General features: G+C 34.2%; 1 protein-coding gene across 1 annotated transcript; it reads left to right on the top strand.

Moving 5' to 3' along the window:
• The first annotated feature begins 541 nt into the window (after positions 1–541).
• On the top strand, positions 542–1,108 carry LOC143534190 (uncharacterized). The gene has a single exon (XM_077028745.1). The coding sequence runs from the start codon at positions 551–553 to the stop codon at positions 1,079–1,081; it is 531 nt and encodes a 176-aa protein (XP_076884860.1). The 5' UTR covers positions 542–550; the 3' UTR covers positions 1,082–1,108.
• Positions 1,109–21,265: the final 20,157 nt, after the last annotated feature.

The raw sequence follows: 21,265 nt of genomic DNA, 5'->3' as shown, positions 1-21,265 counted from the left end.
CCCGTTTAAACTTTAAGGGCAAAATAGTCAACACATTTGACTATGCAATTTCTCTAACTTTTGGTCAGAACTAGCTTTCAGGCCAAAAGACATTTTTGTTCACCATAAAATTTTGAGTGTACTAATCAGAACCCGACAAAGAGTAATTGATTACAGGTGATAATTATATATTGAGATGGAATGTATCTATATCCTTTTGTGGTTAAATTATTAATCTACTTCAAGGTATTATACATGCAAATGTTCCTTTCTACTATATAAAACAAAAATCTTTCTACTATATAAAACAAAAATGATGTATTAGTGGTAAATTCAAATTTATATTTCAACAATGGTGGGGAGTGGGGACGAGTATTAGAATTGCCAGTCACCACGTTTCATAATACAAATATATTGTTATCATGAATCCATGTGTAAGTCCACTACATAAACTAGCTAGTTAGTTCTTAGAACTATAAATAGACCTATGCTCTCCTCGGGAATCGTCAAGCACTAGAAGCTAAGCATTATATGTTTTGGTAACTGAGGGGCTTTCATTTGGAGTTGAGATATGGGGACATTGGTGGCATTGACGTTCGCTAGTTTTCTACTCTTTTCAGCTTTAGTCACGGTTTCTGAGAGTAGAGTGGCAAGAAAGGACTTGGGTTTGATCAATCTGGGTGGGATTGGTATAGGTGCTGGAATCGGAATTGGACTCGGGGGAGCTGGTTCAGGGTCTGGTGCAGGTGCTGGTTCTGGTTCAGGTGGGTCTAGCTCATCCTCAAGCTCATCAAGCTCGAGTTCTAGTTCAAGTTCAGGTGGAGGAGGAGGAGGAGCGGGTTCAGAAGCCGGCTCGTCTGCTGGTTCTCATGCTGGATCTGGTTCAGGCGGTAGAGGAGGAGGAGCTGGGTCAGAAGCAGGCTCGTCCGCTGGTTCTCGTGCTGGATCTGGTTCAGGGGGCAGGGGAGGAGGAGGTGGTGGAGGAGGCGGCAGTGGTGGAGGAGGTGGCGGTGGACGTGGAGGAGGGTCCGGTGAGGGTTCAGGGGAGGGGAGTGGATTCGGGTCTGGACATGGAGGTGGAGACGGTGGAGATCGTAAATAAAATTATTTAACGCGCTGTTTTCTTGTAAGATTATGAATAAGTTATGCATGCATGCATTAAATGGTTACTCATGTATTATGTGGTTTCTACTTTCTAGCCTATGGTGAAAATGTTATGTTGGGTTGTGCCTCATGATTGTCATTGTAAAATTTGGTCTTCTTTTGCAAGTAATCTAGCTTTGAACCAACAATAATTTTAATGTTAAGCATCTAGCTAGCTAAATTATTGCGGTTTTGGTTTATATATGTGTTCATCCTTTTGTATAGCTAGGTTAACTATATGGTTATTAGACCAGGGGTGTTTATCGGTTCGTAGGTTTAATCTTATCTAGTAACTTGGCGTTCTCGTCCAAGCTTCGCCACAGGGTGTTTAGTATGTATGATAAGAGATATGAAGGTTACAATTACATGTGGTTCTTGTGATTTGGTTATGTATTGAATCTCACTTATTGAAGTAAATGTATGCGTATGTATCCAGACTAGTGGCGTACCAACTTTTATTTTATTTTTCATTTGGGGGGGGGGGGGGGGTCGAGGAGCTTAACCGTTAGGTAAGTCACTAATTGTAGGACCAATATTATATATTGTTTGTAGGATTATATATGTCGTTTTATTTTGCTTTAGTCGGTGTAGTACGTACTCGATACGTTTATTTTGTAGGTTTATTATGTAAAGTTTGGAGAAATGGGGACCCTATATAAAGGGCACTTTACCCATTTCTCCATAACTCTTGGAAATAAAAAGAAGTTCTCTCTCAACTTCTCCTTTTTCTCTCTTTTACATAAACAAACTAAGATCCGAGTGTCGTTGGTGATTTCCGCTAACTAACAACACGGATTGATCCGAGTCAAGTCTTGAGATCCATCTAGAGGACCTACAAGTGGTATCAGAGCTTTCGGCTCGACATTTTGTGGTTTTCGTGTCAAACTTTTCGGGTTTTGATCTTAGTTTTTTTTGGATTTGAGATTGATTTCGTGTTACTCATCTCTTTTGGAGTCCCTTACACCTTAGAAACACACGAGAATCACCAAATCTAAGTTTTTAGTGTTTTAGGTTTCTTTGTACTGTAGCAAATTCCCGCGAAAAAAAATTTTCACATGCACTGTAGCGACTCGACACTGTAGCAACTCATGCAAAAAAGGGTTTCGCATGCACTGTAGCGACTCGGCACTGTAGCAACTCGGTACTGTAGCAAAAAAAAAATCTATCAAGTTAAAAAAAATGTCTTACGAACCTAAACTTGGAGGAAATCTGGATATGGGAGAAAGCCAAAAGACAATGGTAAAAGGAAAATTCGACATGTTTATGCATGTTCAAGGAGAATCGATTGCCTCTCTCATCAACAGATTTGAGTCACTTGTCACTAAAATAAGTAGTGCCGGTATAATCAAAGGTTTGTTTGAGATCAACATGAAGTTGTTGAATTCACTACCTTACACATGGAACATCAATGTGGTTACCATTAAAAGAACCACAAACCTGTATACCATAACACTCTCAGAGTTTGCTTCTACCATCAAGTCATTTGAAATAATGGAAGATAAGCTCCAAATGAACAATCAGTCCAAAGAAAATAAAGTTGGGACAAGTGCTGCTAGTGAAAGCAGTCATGCATGTCCTATCATTCCTGACACATCACCAGCTGATGAGGTAAATCACAATCTTTGTTCTCAAGCATGCATCAACAAAGTCACATACTATAGATATCATCAAGACGAAGTTTTGAAAGAAAATGCTAAACTTCGTCAGTTAAATGCTGAATATGTAAAAGCTGACAAGATCTACGTTGAAAAGATTAAAACTCACCATGATGATGTAGCAAATCTTAAACTTAAGATTTTTATAAAGGAGCATGATGTTATCTATTATAAAAATATAATTTCTGAACTAAAAGAGGAAATTGAGAATTTGAAACTTGATGCTTCTGACAAAAGGGAAAAAGGAAAAAAAGTTGAAAGATTTGAAGCATCATCTGAGAAATTGGATGATTTTATTGGAGCCCAGAGAAGTACTAAAGTTAAAGCGGGGCTAGGATATGATTATTCAACGGTACCTCCACCGATGAATGATAATTACACTAGCTTGCCCCACTTTAGCTATAATACTTTTCCAGACGAGGAAATGGAATACGGGGTTGGTAGAATACCAAAGCCTGTGAAATTTGTTCCTGCTGCCTCTCAAACTGCTGCTCCAGTCCCATAATCTGATAAATCTTACATCAATGTTTCTTGTGTAGCAGGTGATGTAAATGGTGGTGAATGTGGGACGGTTAACCTGGGTTGTAAGCTAAAAAAAAAGTTAGAACCACGTTTTGAATCATGTGTGGATCTAACCAAAACTATTAACAATCCAGTTTGTAATAAAGTTTGTGAATCCATGTTGAGAAGTTTAAATTCAGGGTCAAATTATGTATTTTGTGAAAATTCAAGTGATGATAGTTGTACAAACGTTTGCAATGAAAATGAATGTTCTTCTTCTGACTCAGAAGAAATCGTTTGTGATGAAACTTTTGTTGAAAAATGTGTCAACGAAAGTAGGCCTGTTGAGGTGAACATATCAAGTTGTTCATCATCAAGTTATGAGACTGAGGATAATTCAAGTAAAAGCAAAGTTTTTGAAAATAAAAAGACAAGTACTTCGTGTAAATATGTTCCACCAAATAAATGATCATTTTCTCAAACAACCAATCAATTAAGAGATCCTCAGCCATACAACTTCTGTGACAACAACTACTATGGTCATTATCAACAAAATTTTTTTGATCCATATTACACAAATGTGTTTTATAATCATGTTCCTTTCCAAGGATCACCTTTCTCACCACACCAACCACATTATTGTGACATCTGCCCCGATCCGACCCGACCCAGGTACCCGTTTCTCTGACCCGATCTCTCTTTTATTATTTAATATTTATACTTATATTTTACTTTTAATAATAATATATATTTTCCTTCCCGCCTCTTTCTCTCTCTTTCTTTCCGCCGTCCCGTCCCTCTTCCTTCTCTCTTTCCGCCTTGTTTCCCTCCTTGCTTGTCCTTTGGTTCTTCCCGCCTAAGGATGTCTGCAGCTCCACGCGCCAGACTCCTTACATGGAAGCCTGCGTAAAGACATCTTGTTCCTGCGATGCGTGAAGAGAATTCTTCTCGCAGCACGCTAAGAATGCATGTTCTTCCCGCAATGCGCTAAGAATGTATGTTCTTCCCGCGATGCGCTTAGAATTCTTGTTCTTCACGCAGCACGCTAAGGATTTGTGATTCTTCCCGCAGTGCGCTAAGGATTGTTGTGCCAGCCTTCGCGCTCGCGCACTCAGCCTTCCCGCGCTTAACCCTTGTATCTTCTGTTTACTCCAGCCTGTATGCTTTTGTGTTGTCTTATCTTCTGTGCTGTTGACCTAACCTATCTAATGTCTGAATAGTTACTTTCGGCGCAGCATGCGTACCAACCCCCATTGGTTGGTAGAAAAAGTGACTGACATTATCTTTTGAGATCTGCTTTTGCCATGCTTGACCAGTACCTTTATCTGATCCGCCCATGCTTTTTACTGTTCCCTGACAGCTTTATCTTGCCCCCTGCAGCTGCCATATCTTTTGATATCTTTTGCTTTTGGATTCTTATGCTTTTTGATATCTTTTGCTTTTTAAGATCTTTTTCCCTTTTCTAGGGATTATGTCTCCTAGGGTTTTTCTATAAATAATAATAATATTTCATAACACATCACACACAAAACACTTAATCTCTCCTGTTCTCTTGCTCCTTGTTCTCTCTGCCGTCTTCCTCTCTGCCTCCGTCTTCCTCCTTGTTCTTCCTGCTTTTCCGGTAATATATATTATATATAATAGTTTACTTATTAATTATGCTAACTTATAATCAAGACTTAAAACCAATCGTTAAAACAATAATCTTATTTATAGGTTAACTTGTGCTTGTTTAAGAGTTGATTCTTGCATATCTATCACCGCATCGTTTATCAAGTGAGTTATCTCGTATCTAATCCCTTTTTATTTTAAATGCTTTGGGATGTTCATGTGTTCATACAAAACTTGAGTCTTAAACTTGTTTATGAACTTTAGTCGCGCAGTATCCCATGTGTTGAGGACGTTTACTTGGCTGTTTATTTGTATGTGTGTATCATTAACCGCTTTGTTCGGCCTATTCCGCAGTTCCGTTGGTACCATTAGTTGAACACGGGAGACCTATCGTTTACGGTTTTCTTTGTTTACACTTGCACAGATGTTTTCTCGTTTTTATGCTCAATTGGGAGCATGGATTGAACTATGATCTATGAACTATCTTAGGCTTGATCACAATCTGATTACACCCTTGCTAAACTCTAGACATACACGTGTTGCGCGCAGATTTACTGTGATTATCTATGATTATCTATTAAACTTGATTTCTCACCAACACGCAAGTGTTTGACGTTTATTTTAACACATGTTCAGGTTTGCAGTAGCTGTTTTGGAGCTTGTGGACACGTAGGACGTTTTTACTTTTGGACCTAGAATTAAAATGTATCAAGACAAGTTAATGTTGTTCGAATGTTATAATTTATAATATATTAATTTATGTTTGATTTATGTTCTTTATTTTTCCCCGCTGCGCGTGCGCGATAAAATGTGTATAAATAAATATTGACACCAATAGTGTCGCGAGTAATGAAGCAATATGTGGCGCCCCGATGTATAATCCGCCTTTGGTCGGGGTGTTACAATTATAGTTCAGATGAGTTCTTTGGCACTCCCAGGAGAAATGTTGTTTTGTGTGTGGTCACTCTTCTCACCTTGCAAGACATTGCAAGCACTGGTTCAAGCAACAGCTTGATATTCAAAGGCGGCTTAGTCAGTCCCCAAAAAGAGCTTTTAGTAGCCCTGATTCAAAGACTGATCAAGCTGATAGTGAACCCAGTGAAATGGATGTGAGATCCAAAGTAAATAAAGTAAAACACAAAAAGAAACCTTTTTGGAAAACCAAGAAGGATAAAATCAAAAATGATCCTAATACTGTAAAGTATGAGGATTCACCAAAAACAGTTGTAAAAGCAAGAAAACAGAAGTCCAAAATTGCCCAAACCAAGGAACAAGTTTTTGCCTGGATTCCTAAGGATTGCTCTCAACAAGTGAGGCTCCAACAAGAAATAAATGGTTTTTAGGAAATAAAATCAAGTTTGGTCGATTTACGGTTGAACATTCCGGGACAAAAGTTTCCCGGGAACCCATGTCTATTTGAACGCTTAGTGCATGCAGGGTCAATCAAGGAGGACTATCAATAGTATTAGGTACTTAGATAGTGATTGCACCCGGCATATGATGGGAGACGAACCCTTGCTATTTGTGCTAAACCATTTGATGGCAGATTCGAGTCTTTCATAAGCGACATGGGAGGACAAACTTCATGGAAGGGAAGCCTTGCTTAAATGGTTCAACAACAACTTATCGAGCGTCTCTCAAACTAACCTCGTCCAACTGTATCTCTCAAGTGATGGATCCAACATCAGCTGTTGGGTCTCGATTTGAGTCTCTTCAGCTTTGTTATACAATGTGATAGTGCATGCTTAAGATAGTCCATCCGACAACAACTTTGCTGACCTTTTTACTAAAACCATCGATCATGCTCGATTTGAATTTCGGGTCAAATAGATCGGCATGATCGATTTTGGTTAAAACAACCTATCTATCTTTTTTTATATAAAATTGTAAATATTTTTCAAATATGTCACAATTTTAGAGGGAGAAAATGAGTTAAGTTTAACTCACCAAAAAGATTTTCAATTCATCTTAAGAAAAGCAAAAACAAATCATTTGATTTACTAAAAAGATTTTATATTAATTTTAAGAAAATCTAAAAGGAATTTTCCTGTTTAGAGGGAGCTCCTGCTTAGAGGGAGTCGGATAATTAAAATTTTCAATTAATCTTAAGAAAATCTAAAATGAGTTAAGTTTAACTCACCAAAAAGATTTTCAATTCATTTTAAGAAAAGCAAAAACAAATCACTTGATTTACCAAAAAGATTTTATATTACTTTTAAGAAAATCTAAAAGGAATTGTCCCGTTTAGAGGGAGCTTCTGCTTAGAGGGAGTCGGATAATTAAAATTTTCAAATTTTGAGAAATTGATCCGACCATTGAAAAATGATAGTACATTGATATGCAATGATCCTAGCGCATGAAAAGAGTAGATCAAAAGTCTACAAAATCATTCACAGATGTGTAGATAGGCTTGACAAACAAGTAAGTGTCGGGTGATATAAACCTAAATTCTTACCAGTACTAGTGGATATACGATTATGAAGCGGTTGCATGATTCTGTGAAGTCATATTCATGAAGGCAGAAATGTAATTATACATGTCATACCCAAGCCTCTCTTTACCTGATCACAGTTGTCTTATGAAATAAATATCAATTTTTAATCTTTATTTGAGTCAAGAAAAGCCTCATAGAAAGGCAAGAAAAAGAAAAACAAAATAGTCAAGAAAAGAAAAAGAAAAGCAGAAAAACAAAATGAAAAATCAGAAAAAGAGTCATTTAAGATTTTAACTTCTGCTTTATTTCTTCATTTATTTTGATTCAAGCCTTGGACTTTTTCTGTTTGTAGTCATACAAGATCTGATTGTTAAGGCCCTGAATCTTCTGCTTTCTTTTGATTTTTCTAGATTGAGTCAAGTGTGCAAAAATAAAGCACAAAGTGTCAAGTATGTTAATAAGAGTACTGTGATCAAATAAGAAAGGTTTAAGTCAAGTTGAGGTGATATGTTAACACAAAGTACGCCCGAGATATGATGGAATCGGTAACATGTCTGATTAAGTGGGGACCACATAAGCACCGTGCCTGATTGTACTTTAAACGTATCACTTTGGCATCAAAACACTTGTCAAGTTAAACAAACGGACAATATCTACAGTCGGTGATGAAATTGTGACATAATAATATCAAAATGGAAACGCGATCTAGGGCTTTGCAAATCAATATATTTCCTTGTTGTGATCTTTCTCTCAAAAATATTAAAATCATTAGAAAATTTTGAAAATATTATTGATATATAATATTAATTTCATCTTTACTCCTATCTTTTATTGTTTATTTTGATTTTGTTTTATTTTAGTTTCAACTTCAAAATGTTATGTATATATTTTCGTTATTTTTAAAATATATGAAAATGCCAAAAAGATTTTAAGTTTTTATTATGTTTGTACATATTTTTTTAAACTTTGTTTCATTCAAAATCATATGTTTTGTTGTCAAGGTCGTTCATGCAAAGTTCATTGGAAATCTGAGACTTAAACAAATCATTTACAAGTTGAGGGACTGAAATTGGGAGGGCCTGTGAACGAATTCTTCCTTGACCCTCGAAAGGGTCTGTGAACGAATCTTATTCATTCTAAGTTTTGTGCAGCTATACATGGACAGGTAGATCAAGATCAAATCTGCTTGGAGTTGCAGATGTTGAAGCGCTTTAAAGAAAACGAGAACGTGAAAGTTGGTGGTTGAAGCTAAAGATGAACTGATTGTTTCTGAAGACAAGGAAAGAAACCAGTCGGCTCAAGAAAGTCAACAAAAGAAAATTAGATGTCGATCCTCCCGCATCTGATGTTTCTAAAATTTCCTGATGCCGATCCTTTCCAGAAAATAAGATGAAGTTCAACTATACAAGACTGGAAAATAAAGAACTGTCCGAGATCCAATCTGGTTCAAGATCCTGGATCAAGACAAGTACTAAGTTTCAAGAAATAAAGACGAAGCAAAGAACTTGACGAAGGTTCCACGACATACTCAATCCTAAAGGGAGATTATAGGGCCAATATTATATATTGTTTTTAGGATGGTATATGTCGTTTTATTTGCTTTAGTCGGTGTAGTACGTACTCGGTACGTTTTTTTGTAGGCTTATTATGTAAAGTTTGGAGAAATAGGGACCCTGTATAAAGGGCACTTAACCCATTTCTCCATAACTCTTTCACAACTCTTGGAAATAAAAAGAAATTTTCTCTCAACTTTTTCTCTCTTTTACACAAACAAACTAAGATCCGAGATCCGAGTGTCATTGGTGATTTCCGCTAATCAACAACACGGATTGATCCGAGTCAAGTCATGAGATCCATGTAGAGGACCTACACTAATACATGCGGTGAACATAACTAGAGAAATAGTTAATACATAGCCAGGTTTTCATCGCAAGTATACTCCACGCAGTGACGAAGCTTGGACTAAGACACCGGGGGGGGGGGGGGCGGACTCAAAACGTATACAAAAATTCACAAACGATGGGGGGCCGAACTCAAATTTTAGGCCGAAAACGCCTAAATTTACACTACGCATAAAAAATTTTGGACGAAAACGGGTAAATTTACAATACTGTGCGAAAAAACCGGGGGGGGGGGGGGGGGGGCTGGGGCCACCCCCGGCCCAAGTGAAGCTTATCTTCTTGATATGCAACATCCTATTTCCATGATGGATCGAGTTTAAATTAGTATGATTAAGTAAATGTTAAATGGCCACGAAATGAATCTCCACTATTATGAGACACCCTTCCAGTCTCAGCCACATTATTAGAAATTTGGTATCGATTTCATAAAAGTCAAAATAAACACAAAATCAAAAGATCAAGTAAGATGAGATGGTAACACGGTCTCGATCTAAATGAATACAAGCACTTGAATTAAAGAAATACATAAATGATAGACCAAATGGGTTTATAACCAAATTGAGAACTTATACCAATATATGTGTGGAGACGAAGCTCAAAAAGCAATGAAACCTTTGAACATACATAAGCCCAACTCTCAAGAGAAGTCCAATGTGAAAAAAACAAAGAGAAAACAGTAAACCAAACATAGATAATGAAAATTGAAAGATAAAAAGCATGTATATTTTTAACACACATTCCTTGCTTCATTCACTTATAGCTATGCATTTTTTTATCACGTTAATAAAGTTAAGGTTAGGAACAATCATTACTAGAAAATGAGTACCATTGCTACAAAAATTTGTGACACAATCAGAATTTATCACACATTTCTGACACATGTTTGACAGAAAGTGAAACCTGATTTTTTTATGACGAAAACTAAAATGTGTCATAATTGTGTCGGAATTTCCAACGCATTTCCGACACATTTAATTTTGTAGTTTTAGCTTTTTTTATATTTTTATCTAAATCATAATGCAAATTGTGTCAGAAATGCGTCGGAATTTATGACGCAATTCCGACACAACAATTTATTTTTATATTTTTAGTTTTTTAATATGTTAATCCAAATAATAATATAAACAGTGTCGGATTTTGTGACGCCTTTCTGACGAAACATTTCAAATTTGTATTTTGTTTTTATTAATACGATAACTAAATGATAATTCAATAAATTAATTAAATTAATAATGTAAGTTCCGACGCATTTCCGATGCAACATTTATTTTGTAGGAAATGCATAGCAAATGTGTGGCAATTTGCCATGTATTTCTGACAACCTGAATGCGTTTTTTGTTTAATGAGTCTTCAACTTTTGTTTTTTTTCGTCTATATTTTGAATAACTTCATCATACATGGAATGCTTTATTTTCCTAACTCATACATATGCATATGTACTATGCATTTACGTGTATACATGCTTAACATTACGCTTATACTTCTAGGATTATAAGAGACAGTTCTAAGTTACAATTTCTAACTCTACACGCATACGTATATGAATGTTAATATGCATAAGTTTGTGAAGTAAAAGTATTCCATGTATAAAGACATTGTGTAAAAGATGGGATAAGAAAATTAAACAATGTATAAACCTCGGTTAAACATATGTTTAAAAACAAAATAACCAAACTGATTAATCGAAACGAGCCCGAGATGAGCTTGAGTCGAACTTGAGTTTAAGAATAATTGATAAATATAGTAAACAAGTCGAGCCTGAGTCGAACTTGAGTTTGAAAATCTACTCACGAGATGAGCTAGAGCTCTGCGTAAATTAAATGAGTCGAGCCTGAGTCGAGCTCAACTTTAAAAATCTACTCACGAGATGAGCTCGACTCGAACTCTGCGTAAATTAAACGAGCCGAGTTCGAGCCTAGTATAGCTCGGGCTCGGCTCGGCTCGTTTCCACCCCTATGCACACCCGAACCAATTTGAGTAAGCTTGGGGCCCACTATAATATATTAAAATATTAGTCCATATTGAGGGTCCATTAGTTTTGTAAATGTGGCCTATTAGTAATATAAAACAACTGTCCTTGTTATTTTTTAACCTAAAAATCTTACAGCCGTCATCCAAATAGATCGTTCGAACTCACAGCCTATTCCAATCGATTCACTGGCGATCATCCCAGGTAATTACCAATCTGCTCAATCAAGTAATTTCTAATATTAGTGCTCACTATGTGTTGCTTGTTGAAATATAGATTATTAGAAGAGGTGTGTGCATAATTAACCATGCTCTGCTCGATTCTGGATTTCTTCTCTTTTTCTGGTTTCTTCTTCTTTTTTTTTGTAATTATTAACCATTTATATGTTGGTAATGTATCTGTGTGAAGCTAACTTGGAGTCCTGCCATCACCCAACATCTGATTTATCCTATGGTGGATGTTTTAAACTATCTTGTTTGCACCATAGAATCCAAAAAAAAAAAAAAAAACCTAAAACCCACATATTCGTTTTCTAAATTGTGACTCTCAACTTGCATACCCAAGCAACATTTTGGATTCTACTTCAAATGATTACATCTTGAACCCAATTTAGCTAAAACATGAACAGGTCAAAACAGTTTGAAAATAGTCAAAAGTCTACCTTTAATGTGCACTCTTTTTATTCCAAGATTTAGATTATTGTTTTTGTAATATAGTTAATTTGTAAATTGTATCTCATTCAAACGTTTCCATACAGTTAATGTTTTATCTTCTTTTCATCTTTAATATTTATATTTTCATGGATCAAACAGAAATTAACAGTAAATAATCAAAATGTTAATTGCATACAGATAAAGAAATTGACCGTAAACACTTGAAAACAGATAAATTTTCGTGTTAAAGAGCATGTTTATTTATGTCTAGTATAATATATTTGTATACACTAAAATTTAATACATATAAATTTGAGCTTAGCCCATGTTTTTTATTTACTCAGTGCTTAGCAGTGTATATTATATGCACATATAGGTTTTATTTAATTATGTCTAGTATAATATATTTGTATACACCCATATATAATATATAACAATGCGTATGATTAAATCATATGGTTTTGTCCGGTTTTATATAGTTGGTTTTCGATATAAACCTAAACCAAACCGTTCGCTACGGTTTGAAAACTTTCAAACCAACCGGCCGAAAGTTAGAAAAAAAAAACCAACCGTGAAACCAAACCGATGACCGGTTTAGGCGGTTTCGCGGTTTGAAACCAAACCATGAACACCCCTACTAGGGGATGCTGATTTTTGTTAACATTGCACGTTTAACTTTCACTTTTTATTTTTTTTAGACTCGTTGGAGCTGGGATCCGATTGCAATGAACTTAATCGTGAAGCTTTTATCAACATGATTAAGGCACGATACAGGGACATCATATACAACTTAAAATCACAATCTTCAAAAAAGGCCAAGTTAGGCGGATGTGAAATCGAGGAAAGGATAACCAGTTTGATATCATTCGTGATTTCCCACCTGATTTGATTTCTCAAAATGTATGGGAAGAGATGTGTGATGTAAGTGAGCTAATAAACAATTTGATATCATTCGTTATTTCTCGCCTGTCTTTTCTTTTTATTTTTTACAGATTTGGGACACTGACGATTGGCGCAAGAAGTCTAAAAGTGCGAAAGATAACCGCATGAAACCCGACAGTAGTGGCAAATTTTCGGGGCATACAGGTAGCTGGGAAACCAACATCTTACAAGATTACACGATCATCTACTGAGCAACAATTACAAGAAAAGGTATGTTGTTATTACTGTTATCATTATTTTTATAATTTTGTGTTTACTAATTATTATACGTTATTTAAAAATATGTAGATTCATAATATGGAAGTTCAAATGGAAGTTGATGGGAAAACACGGGAGGAGATGGAAGAAAAATTGCGACAAGAAATGCAACAAAAATTGGACGAAGCGATACAAAGAGGTGTAGCAGAGGCCATCAGAAACTGGCAACCTTCCGGTCCTCAGCAGTAGTTTTATATCTAGTGTTTTTAAACATTTCAAATTTGTAGTGGATTTGTGGTTGTTTAAACTTGTTTTGTGGTTTTCTTATGGATGTTCATGACTATGACTTCGACTGTGTTTTGTATTTTAAAATGGTAAAAGTTGTTTTGCATGTGAAATTGTGGTCATTTATACAGGTATTGACGTATTGTGGGTTTTTATGTATTTTTAGCATAATAAATGGATCAAAATGCAATTTATGTGTGTTGAAATTCTGTTGGAAAACAAATTATGCGTGTATCAAAATTGCGTCGGATTTGTGTCGGAGAATAATTTAAAGTGATGTCAGAATTGAGTCGGAAATCAATTTTTATATGCGTCAGAATTGCGTCGGAAAATTAAAAATTAATACTGTATTTATACATATACGGTAATTATAATTATTAAAAGGTATTAAAAATATAGTAATTATAATTATTAAAAGTTGTTAAAAAGTGTTATTAAAAGTTGTTAAAAAGTGTCGGAATATTGCGACACAATTATGCGCCGGAAATGCGTCTTAATTTATGTCGGAAACGTGTCAAAAAGGAATTTCCGACGAGGGTTTTTCTGACACGCACTTTGCGTCATAAGTGCGTCGAAATCGGTCGTTTCTCACACTTTTCTGACGCAATTCGGCGTCACAACCCAATCAATTTTCTAGTAGTGAATAGAATATGAAGTAAGGTAGCTTAGCACTTTACTCGCGTTTTAAATGGTTAGATTCAGAACAACTGTATAAGGTCTAAGTATCAGAACTATTATACATATATCACTCTATCTCGCACATATAACCATATCGCAAATCTAGCTAGCAATCCACAGAAACCATGTCATGTCAGAAGAATATGCCAGCTCTCAAAAATCATGCTATCTCGCAACCATCTTGCAAAACTATGCCATCCCGCAAATAACTTGTTTCTCATCTACTTATTTCTCAATCCGTCCATTCCCAAAACCCATGTCTCATAAACCATCCACTTCGCAAACTTCTTCCTAGCGAGAGGCCTGTCATTTTCGAAATGTATATATGCAAGACACTAATTTTGCGAGGCTTTAGTTCTTGCAAGAGACCATTTTTTTAAAGGCCAAATTTATAAAACGAAAAAGCGGGACGCTTTGCAAGCTACAGAAGCCCAAATCGTACAAGAAAAGAAAGAAGTCCAAACAAAAACAATCGAACAATTACACAGGAAAATTAACAAAGTTAAGTGTGCTCCAATCCTCCTAGTCAAGATTCATTCTTCAATTCCAATTCTTCCCCCATAAGAAAGAAGTAGTTTTTATCTCATCCACCAACTTTTCCACTGAAACCGGTTTGTTCTTAAAAATCTTTTCATTACGCACTCGCCATATTAACCAACATGTGATAACCATGATTGCTTGTGTTACTTCACATTCCACCTTGCGAGATACCTAGATTTCGCGAGATACCTAGCTTCTGAGAGATACCTAACTTTTGCGAGATGCCTAATCTTTGCGAGACATAATTTCTGCAGGATGCTTGTTCTTGCGAGACTCTCGACATGCGAGATCCTTCTATGGCCATTTTATAAAATCCGAGATCGAAACTATGATGTTGATCAAGTTTCCAACTTTATTGATCTAGGGGGGCTAGATCTATCACTATACAACTTTTTAGGTCAATTCATTGCCAACAAGTATTTGTTTTTTACATAAACATAACTTGCAAGATCTTGAAATGAGATCTGAATGCTTTGAGTAAGCCACTTGATGATTCCTAGCTTGATTCAGTGAAATCTACACCAAGGTGAATTTGGATCTTGAACTGTGATGAAACCGAGTGACTTTGCTTGAATCCGAAAATGAAAGAATGTTTGGGTGTGTTGGTGAATAGTGTAAAAGGTTTAGGGTTTAAGGGTATTTATACTTCTTTAGCCCATGGACCCTTCCCTAAGCATGTTTATCCCTTGAGCTCATCCATTCCTTTTTATTATTAAAATAAATATTAATTTGCTTAAATATCAGGATGTTGCATTAAGCAAGTAATAGAACTAGAACGTATGTTGAACGAATGATGACTCCTAGACATCATTAAACCTTGTAGCAAAATTATAAAATCCTTTGTATAAATCTTTTGAAGATAAAAATGTATTTCAAGTGTTTGTACATATGTATTGTAACCCAACGTTTAAGTTGTCTTCTTTCAATGAAAACCGCATTTTGAAGTGTTATAAACATTGAAGTTTCGTTTAAGTTATTATGGCAATCCCGGTGCACAATGAAGCCGGAAATTGGGGCGTGACAACATGATATCACTTTACGTTTTTGGCAACATCTCAGTGTGAGGTCAAGAAGCATAATAATCTAAGTTATAATTAAGGCATTATAGCTACAAAGAGGTATTTTATGCAGATGCTAATCGAGGATAAGAGGTATTTTGATTATTTTATAGTTACAAAGAGCTATTTTATATTTCTACACATTTTTGATATACTTGCTACATGCTTACGTGTTTACTTTAGCGCATTCGGAAAGGTCCATCATATTCTCATTTATAGTATGATCATATGACTATATGACTGTCATAGTAGTCAACGCCCGATTCGCTAGGCAATGGCCAACTGACACATTACTTGCTCATGGTTTGATTTTATTACCGTATTTATTACGTTTTGCTTATTTATTAGTTATATTATTATATCATGTAAAACTGGTGATAATCTCACTCAACCTAGTGTTGACAAACTCTATTTATTTTCTACGCATATGCAGGTTTTCGTTTGACTTGAAGCTTGACGTGAAGGACATCTAGAAAAGACCTTAGGGAATTAATGAAGACTATTTATATTCAAATTTTGTTTCAGATTATATTTACCTGTTTTGGATTATTTGTATATTTGGATAATGTGTGCACTTTATTATGAAATAATTAACTTAATAGATATTGTCATATTTTTATTTATGATGGTATCTTTGAGCTGTGAACAATCTGCTCACGCCCCAGCATTTCTGCCTTAGGTTGGGGTGTGACAATGGGCGGATCTAGTTAAGAAATGGGTGGTTCCTCAGAACAACCCGAGTTTCGAAATAATAATGTATTGGTATATATAAAATAATAGAGTGAACCACCTTATAAGTTAAGAGGGAACCATCCTACTTACATTAAAAGTGGTTGGTCTAGTGGATAAGACACCAGCTTTGTTAACTAAAGGTCACTAGTTTTATTCTCATCTCCCTAAACTTATTTTTTAATGCTGCCTTTTAGGTGTAGGGCTTTATAAAACAAAATTGTTACAATTATACAAAGTTGCAGATGTTGCTCTCTCCCATTGTATTTATATTATGTGTTTTTTAATTTCTAATGACGGTTTTTTTTTTAATTATTGTTTAGTGGTATTTTATTATGTAATGAACTTTTCTCGAACCATCAAACCGACCCGAAATTTTTTGTCCAACTCTATGAAATTGAAGCATCTAAAATAGTGCACCACTTAAAAAAAATTCCTGGAACCGCCACTGGCTTGAATCATGTCTCGGCTCGTTGGCTTGATCTTAAGCTCGCTTAACTTCAAAATAAATCTTGAGCCTAGCTGAGCTACCTTGCTTAATTTCGAGCTCGAGCTCAAACCCACCTTGACTTGACTTGGACTCGACTCATGAGCAACACTAGTTTCAATAGATTTTTACATAGTATATCAATAGGTTAAATACCCGTGTATACATGGTTGGGTAAAATAAATTTGATATTAGATGAATGAATATGCATATGTATTACAACGTTGAATAAAATAATTTTTTCATAAAATAAAAAAAAGAAAAGGAAAATTACATGGTAAATTTTCATTAATCTCTAAAAATTTATTCACATACAACATTTATAATTACCCTCTTCATCAAATATTAGAAGATTGACTTCATCTCTAATTAATCTTGAAAGTACGACATAAATCTTTAAAAACTTTCCTTTTATATAATGTTTAAAATTTATTTAATCAACTTTTCTTACTATTAGCACACGATTATTACTAAAAACATAAATTATTTAATACTAATATTAATTTGATATAGGAATTTATACTTTTAAAAAGAATAGTGTTTAAAATAAAAGATTGATACAACTCATACAGATAGTTAAATAAACAATGCACAAAGTTTAAAATAAATATATTATATTATAAAGCAGCATAATTGAAAAAGTTTAAACAAAGATAAGCAAAACACCGGATACTAATTAAGAGTTTAAAACAATGTTAATTCACAAAAACTAAAAAGGTACTTTAAACCATAAAAAAACATATCTTAAATATAAAAAACAGCTTCACTTTTTCAAAGTAACAAAAATCCCAAACAACATGAAACCATTATAGGTTTTGGATAGTAGCGATCGGCATATATTTTGGCTTCACTTTTTCGAAGCAACAAAACATCCCAAACAAATATGAAACCATTATAGGTTTTGGATAGTAGCGACTGTCAAGTATTTTGGTCATATTCACATGTATTTTTCCTGAAAAGGTATTTATCTATATCTGATGCACGTGCGCATGTAACATCGCATGATCGTTAATGAAAATTACCATTATTGGATGGCTATCCAAAACTTATAACATTTAAACATTTGTTTTTTATGTGAAATAAACCAATTTTAATAAACAAAAAAACATAGGATAGAAGTTATAATTAGTTTATAAACTTTTGAGCATGTCATTATTATTATTTTTTCCTTTTTGAAATATAATAAAAGTTATAATTATAGTCAGCAAGTGAAAGATTTTAAAAATCATAAATGGTTTTCAAGAATTAAAGTGTTAAATGTAGTTTATATTTTAAATTAAAAATAAGATTATGTATAAAATTAAAAACATTCACTTTTTAATCTGAAATTATTAAGACTGTTATTTTTTGTTTAAGTCATTAAATCGTAAGAAACAATGGAATGCTATATTAAAACTTTAAAACAAATATTGTAAAAGGACATTATTAAGAAACATTTCTTTTTGTTAAAATTAAATATTACGGGGAAAAACATGTTAATAAACTCAGAAGCAAATGTGTTAAAATCAAGAAAATTAATACTAATTTTTTATTTAATAATACTTATTATAACAAAGGTAGTTTAAAAGCAGTAATAATTTTTAATTTCAAATTGAGAACTTGTAAATAAAAAAAAACAAATTTGAAAAAAAAATGAGAGAATAAAAAAAAAATAAAAGAAAAACAAATTTCTAGAGTAGAAATCTATTAAAGCAATACAAAGTTTCCACATGACATTCAACTAACATGTCCATATAGGTTTCCAACTCGTCAATTTTCCATTAATTTTCACATGTTAATTTGAAAATTAATTTTAAGCATTAACTCCTAAGTCGAAGAAAGTTTCAAAATATATAGTTATAATCATCATTTATTGATTAATAAAAACAATTAATTGTTTTCATTGTTACTTTTTAAATTTTGAGACTTTGTTATTTTAATTTTTTTGGATTTTGAAAAATTATTTATGAACGTTTGGACGGGATGTATGAATGTTTGGATTGAAATGGTGGTTTAAGTCACGAGTTAGGGTTATATTGTTGCTTTTTTAAGCGCGCGGTTTAATAAAAGTTATAATTATATCTCGTTGTTATATTCATATTTTTAGCATTTTTTATGTTGTGTACTTAAATGTTTTATACTTTCAATAAAAATAGTTTTTATAACACACAACTTATTTTATAGCATATACATGTTTACATGTCATAGTTTACAACATATGACTTCTGTAAATGATGAAGTTTTTAATTAACATATCTTTTTTGTTTTATTATATAAGTTAGAAATATGTGGCATAACTTAAAATAATGTTTTAAATTGTTATTTTTCTCTATTTGTCTTTGCATGTTGGATTCTTTTAATTAAAATAACAACATGATGCCTTATAATAATAATAATAATAATGCTATATTATCTGACGTTTACAATTCATTAAAATGCATATAACACACACGCACGCGCGCGCACACACACACATACACACACACACACACACACACACATATATATATAGGAAGGTTAGAATAAAAAGCAGTTTTTTCCTAAAAAGGGTAAGAAAGTAATGTGGACCGTTTGATTCATTATAATACATAAGGGTAAGATGGTAACTATAATATCTTTTTAATTATGAAATTGAATATGAAATTAATTTTATTAACATATGCTTTAATTGGATACCTTCATAACACATGCCCCAATTTATTTTATCATCCATATTCATCTATCTACCGGCCATTTTCTTCTTCTGCCTATGGCGACGGCGGGTTCCGATCCGGTATATATTCTTTGTGGCACCGAATATGGCTGTTTCCAGGTTCCATCTTAGGACCCTAGGCGACAGTGATGGCGCCAATCACCGGCCATTTTCTTCGTCTGCCTATGGCGACGGCGGGTTCCGATCCGGTACCGTTGGTGATGGCCGGGTGATGGTGTTGTTGTGGTTTAGCGGAGTGCCGACACCGGAGTTAGGATGTTATGTGGATTGCGGTGATAAATGGGTATGTGAAGTTAGGGAAAGTGTAGGTCGCACCACAATAGCGCCCAAGATTTGCCCTTCGCGTAGTTCATTGAACCTTCCAACTTCACTCCGTGGCCTGTGCTAAAGAAGCGTGTCTTAACTAATTCCTTTGAACTCATTTCAGCTATTCTACCTCTCGATATCTCCTCACCTTGCACCTTTTCTTTCTTTTCCTCATCCCATGATCCTTTCCCATGTCGTGGAAGTGCAGCAGTGCTCCTTCATTCTTCATAACGACTATAACCAAGCTGCCAACCAATAAAGCAAGCACCTTCTTGGACTGAGACGTGGAAGCTCCGTTAGCACCTTAAGGCTGTCTTTCTCCTGAGAACCCTCGGGAATATTCAGAGACTCAGCTAATGCTTCTAGGCCCACATTCGGAGACAGACCAAGCACCTCTCTTTCCGATCTCATTCAGATAGTTTGATGAAATGCCGAAGAGGAATAACGTGTCGTGGAGTGGATTAGTGTGTTTTTGTTAATAAAAGTGTGTTTTGTTCTTGATGTTCCCGGCGTTCTTGGTGTTGTGCTCTAAATTTTGATTAAAATCCGGTGTTTTTTTTCAAATTTTTGATTATTTCTTATTAAAACACACTGTTATATATCTTGTTATGTTCTTGATGGTGTGTTTTAAATTTGGATTAAAAAATGATAATTACAGATTGATAATGTTTACATATAAAATATAACACACTTGACAATAATACCCTTGGCGTGTTATAAAGCAGGTATTAAAATAAAACACACCGCCTAAAAACACACTTTCCATCTAAACCATCAGATCACTTAATCTAACGCACCAGATTACTTCTTACACTTTTTAGGCACATTTCACTTCTTATTATAACTCCACCATATTTATATATATATATATATATATATATATATATATATATACACTAGATTTTATCCCCCGTATAAGGGGGTTATTTTACATTATTTGTTTTTAATATTTATATGTATATATTCCACAATTGTTCAAATCAAAAATCCAGTTATCCAAAAGTTTTGTTTGCCATTCTGAACATACAACAATACAAAATTTAAAGAACGTAAATACATATAATAATCAAAAAGGCTTCGAATCACTGTGTATATATCAAAATTTCTTAGTAATAGCTAACGTCTGCTCGCGTTATTTGGAATAGAGTACTATTACTCATGACCCGTTTATGTTTTTTACTATAAAATTGTTTATTAACTATAAATAATATCTTTTTCTTTTTAAATTGGATATTAAATTTTAGTATATCCCTATTTAATAGGATTTTCATATTAAATAATTGGTAAGATTAATTTTTAATTTAATGAGATGTTATAACCTGCTTAAGAGCTATCTGGTTTTGGTAAGACCCATACCCATGAATTTGGGTTAAATCAAATTAGAGGCCTCTATTTAAAAATCAAGCAATCTGGTGGCTTCTATAAAAGGGGGGGGGGGGGGGCGGCCACATCGCGACACGTAGGATTTTAGGGTCTTCTTTTATATATATATATATATATATAT

The sequence above is a fragment of the Bidens hawaiensis genome, unplaced genomic scaffold (genome assembly GCF_021521415.1).
Source record: "Bidens hawaiensis isolate Kalapana, Puna unplaced genomic scaffold, B.hawaiensis_p1.1 tig00000760_1, whole genome shotgun sequence".
NCBI lineage: Eukaryota > Viridiplantae > Streptophyta > Magnoliopsida > Asterales > Asteraceae > Bidens > Bidens hawaiensis.
Note: the sequence above shows the minus strand (reverse complement) of the source record. Positions and strands in the feature narration are given on the sequence as shown.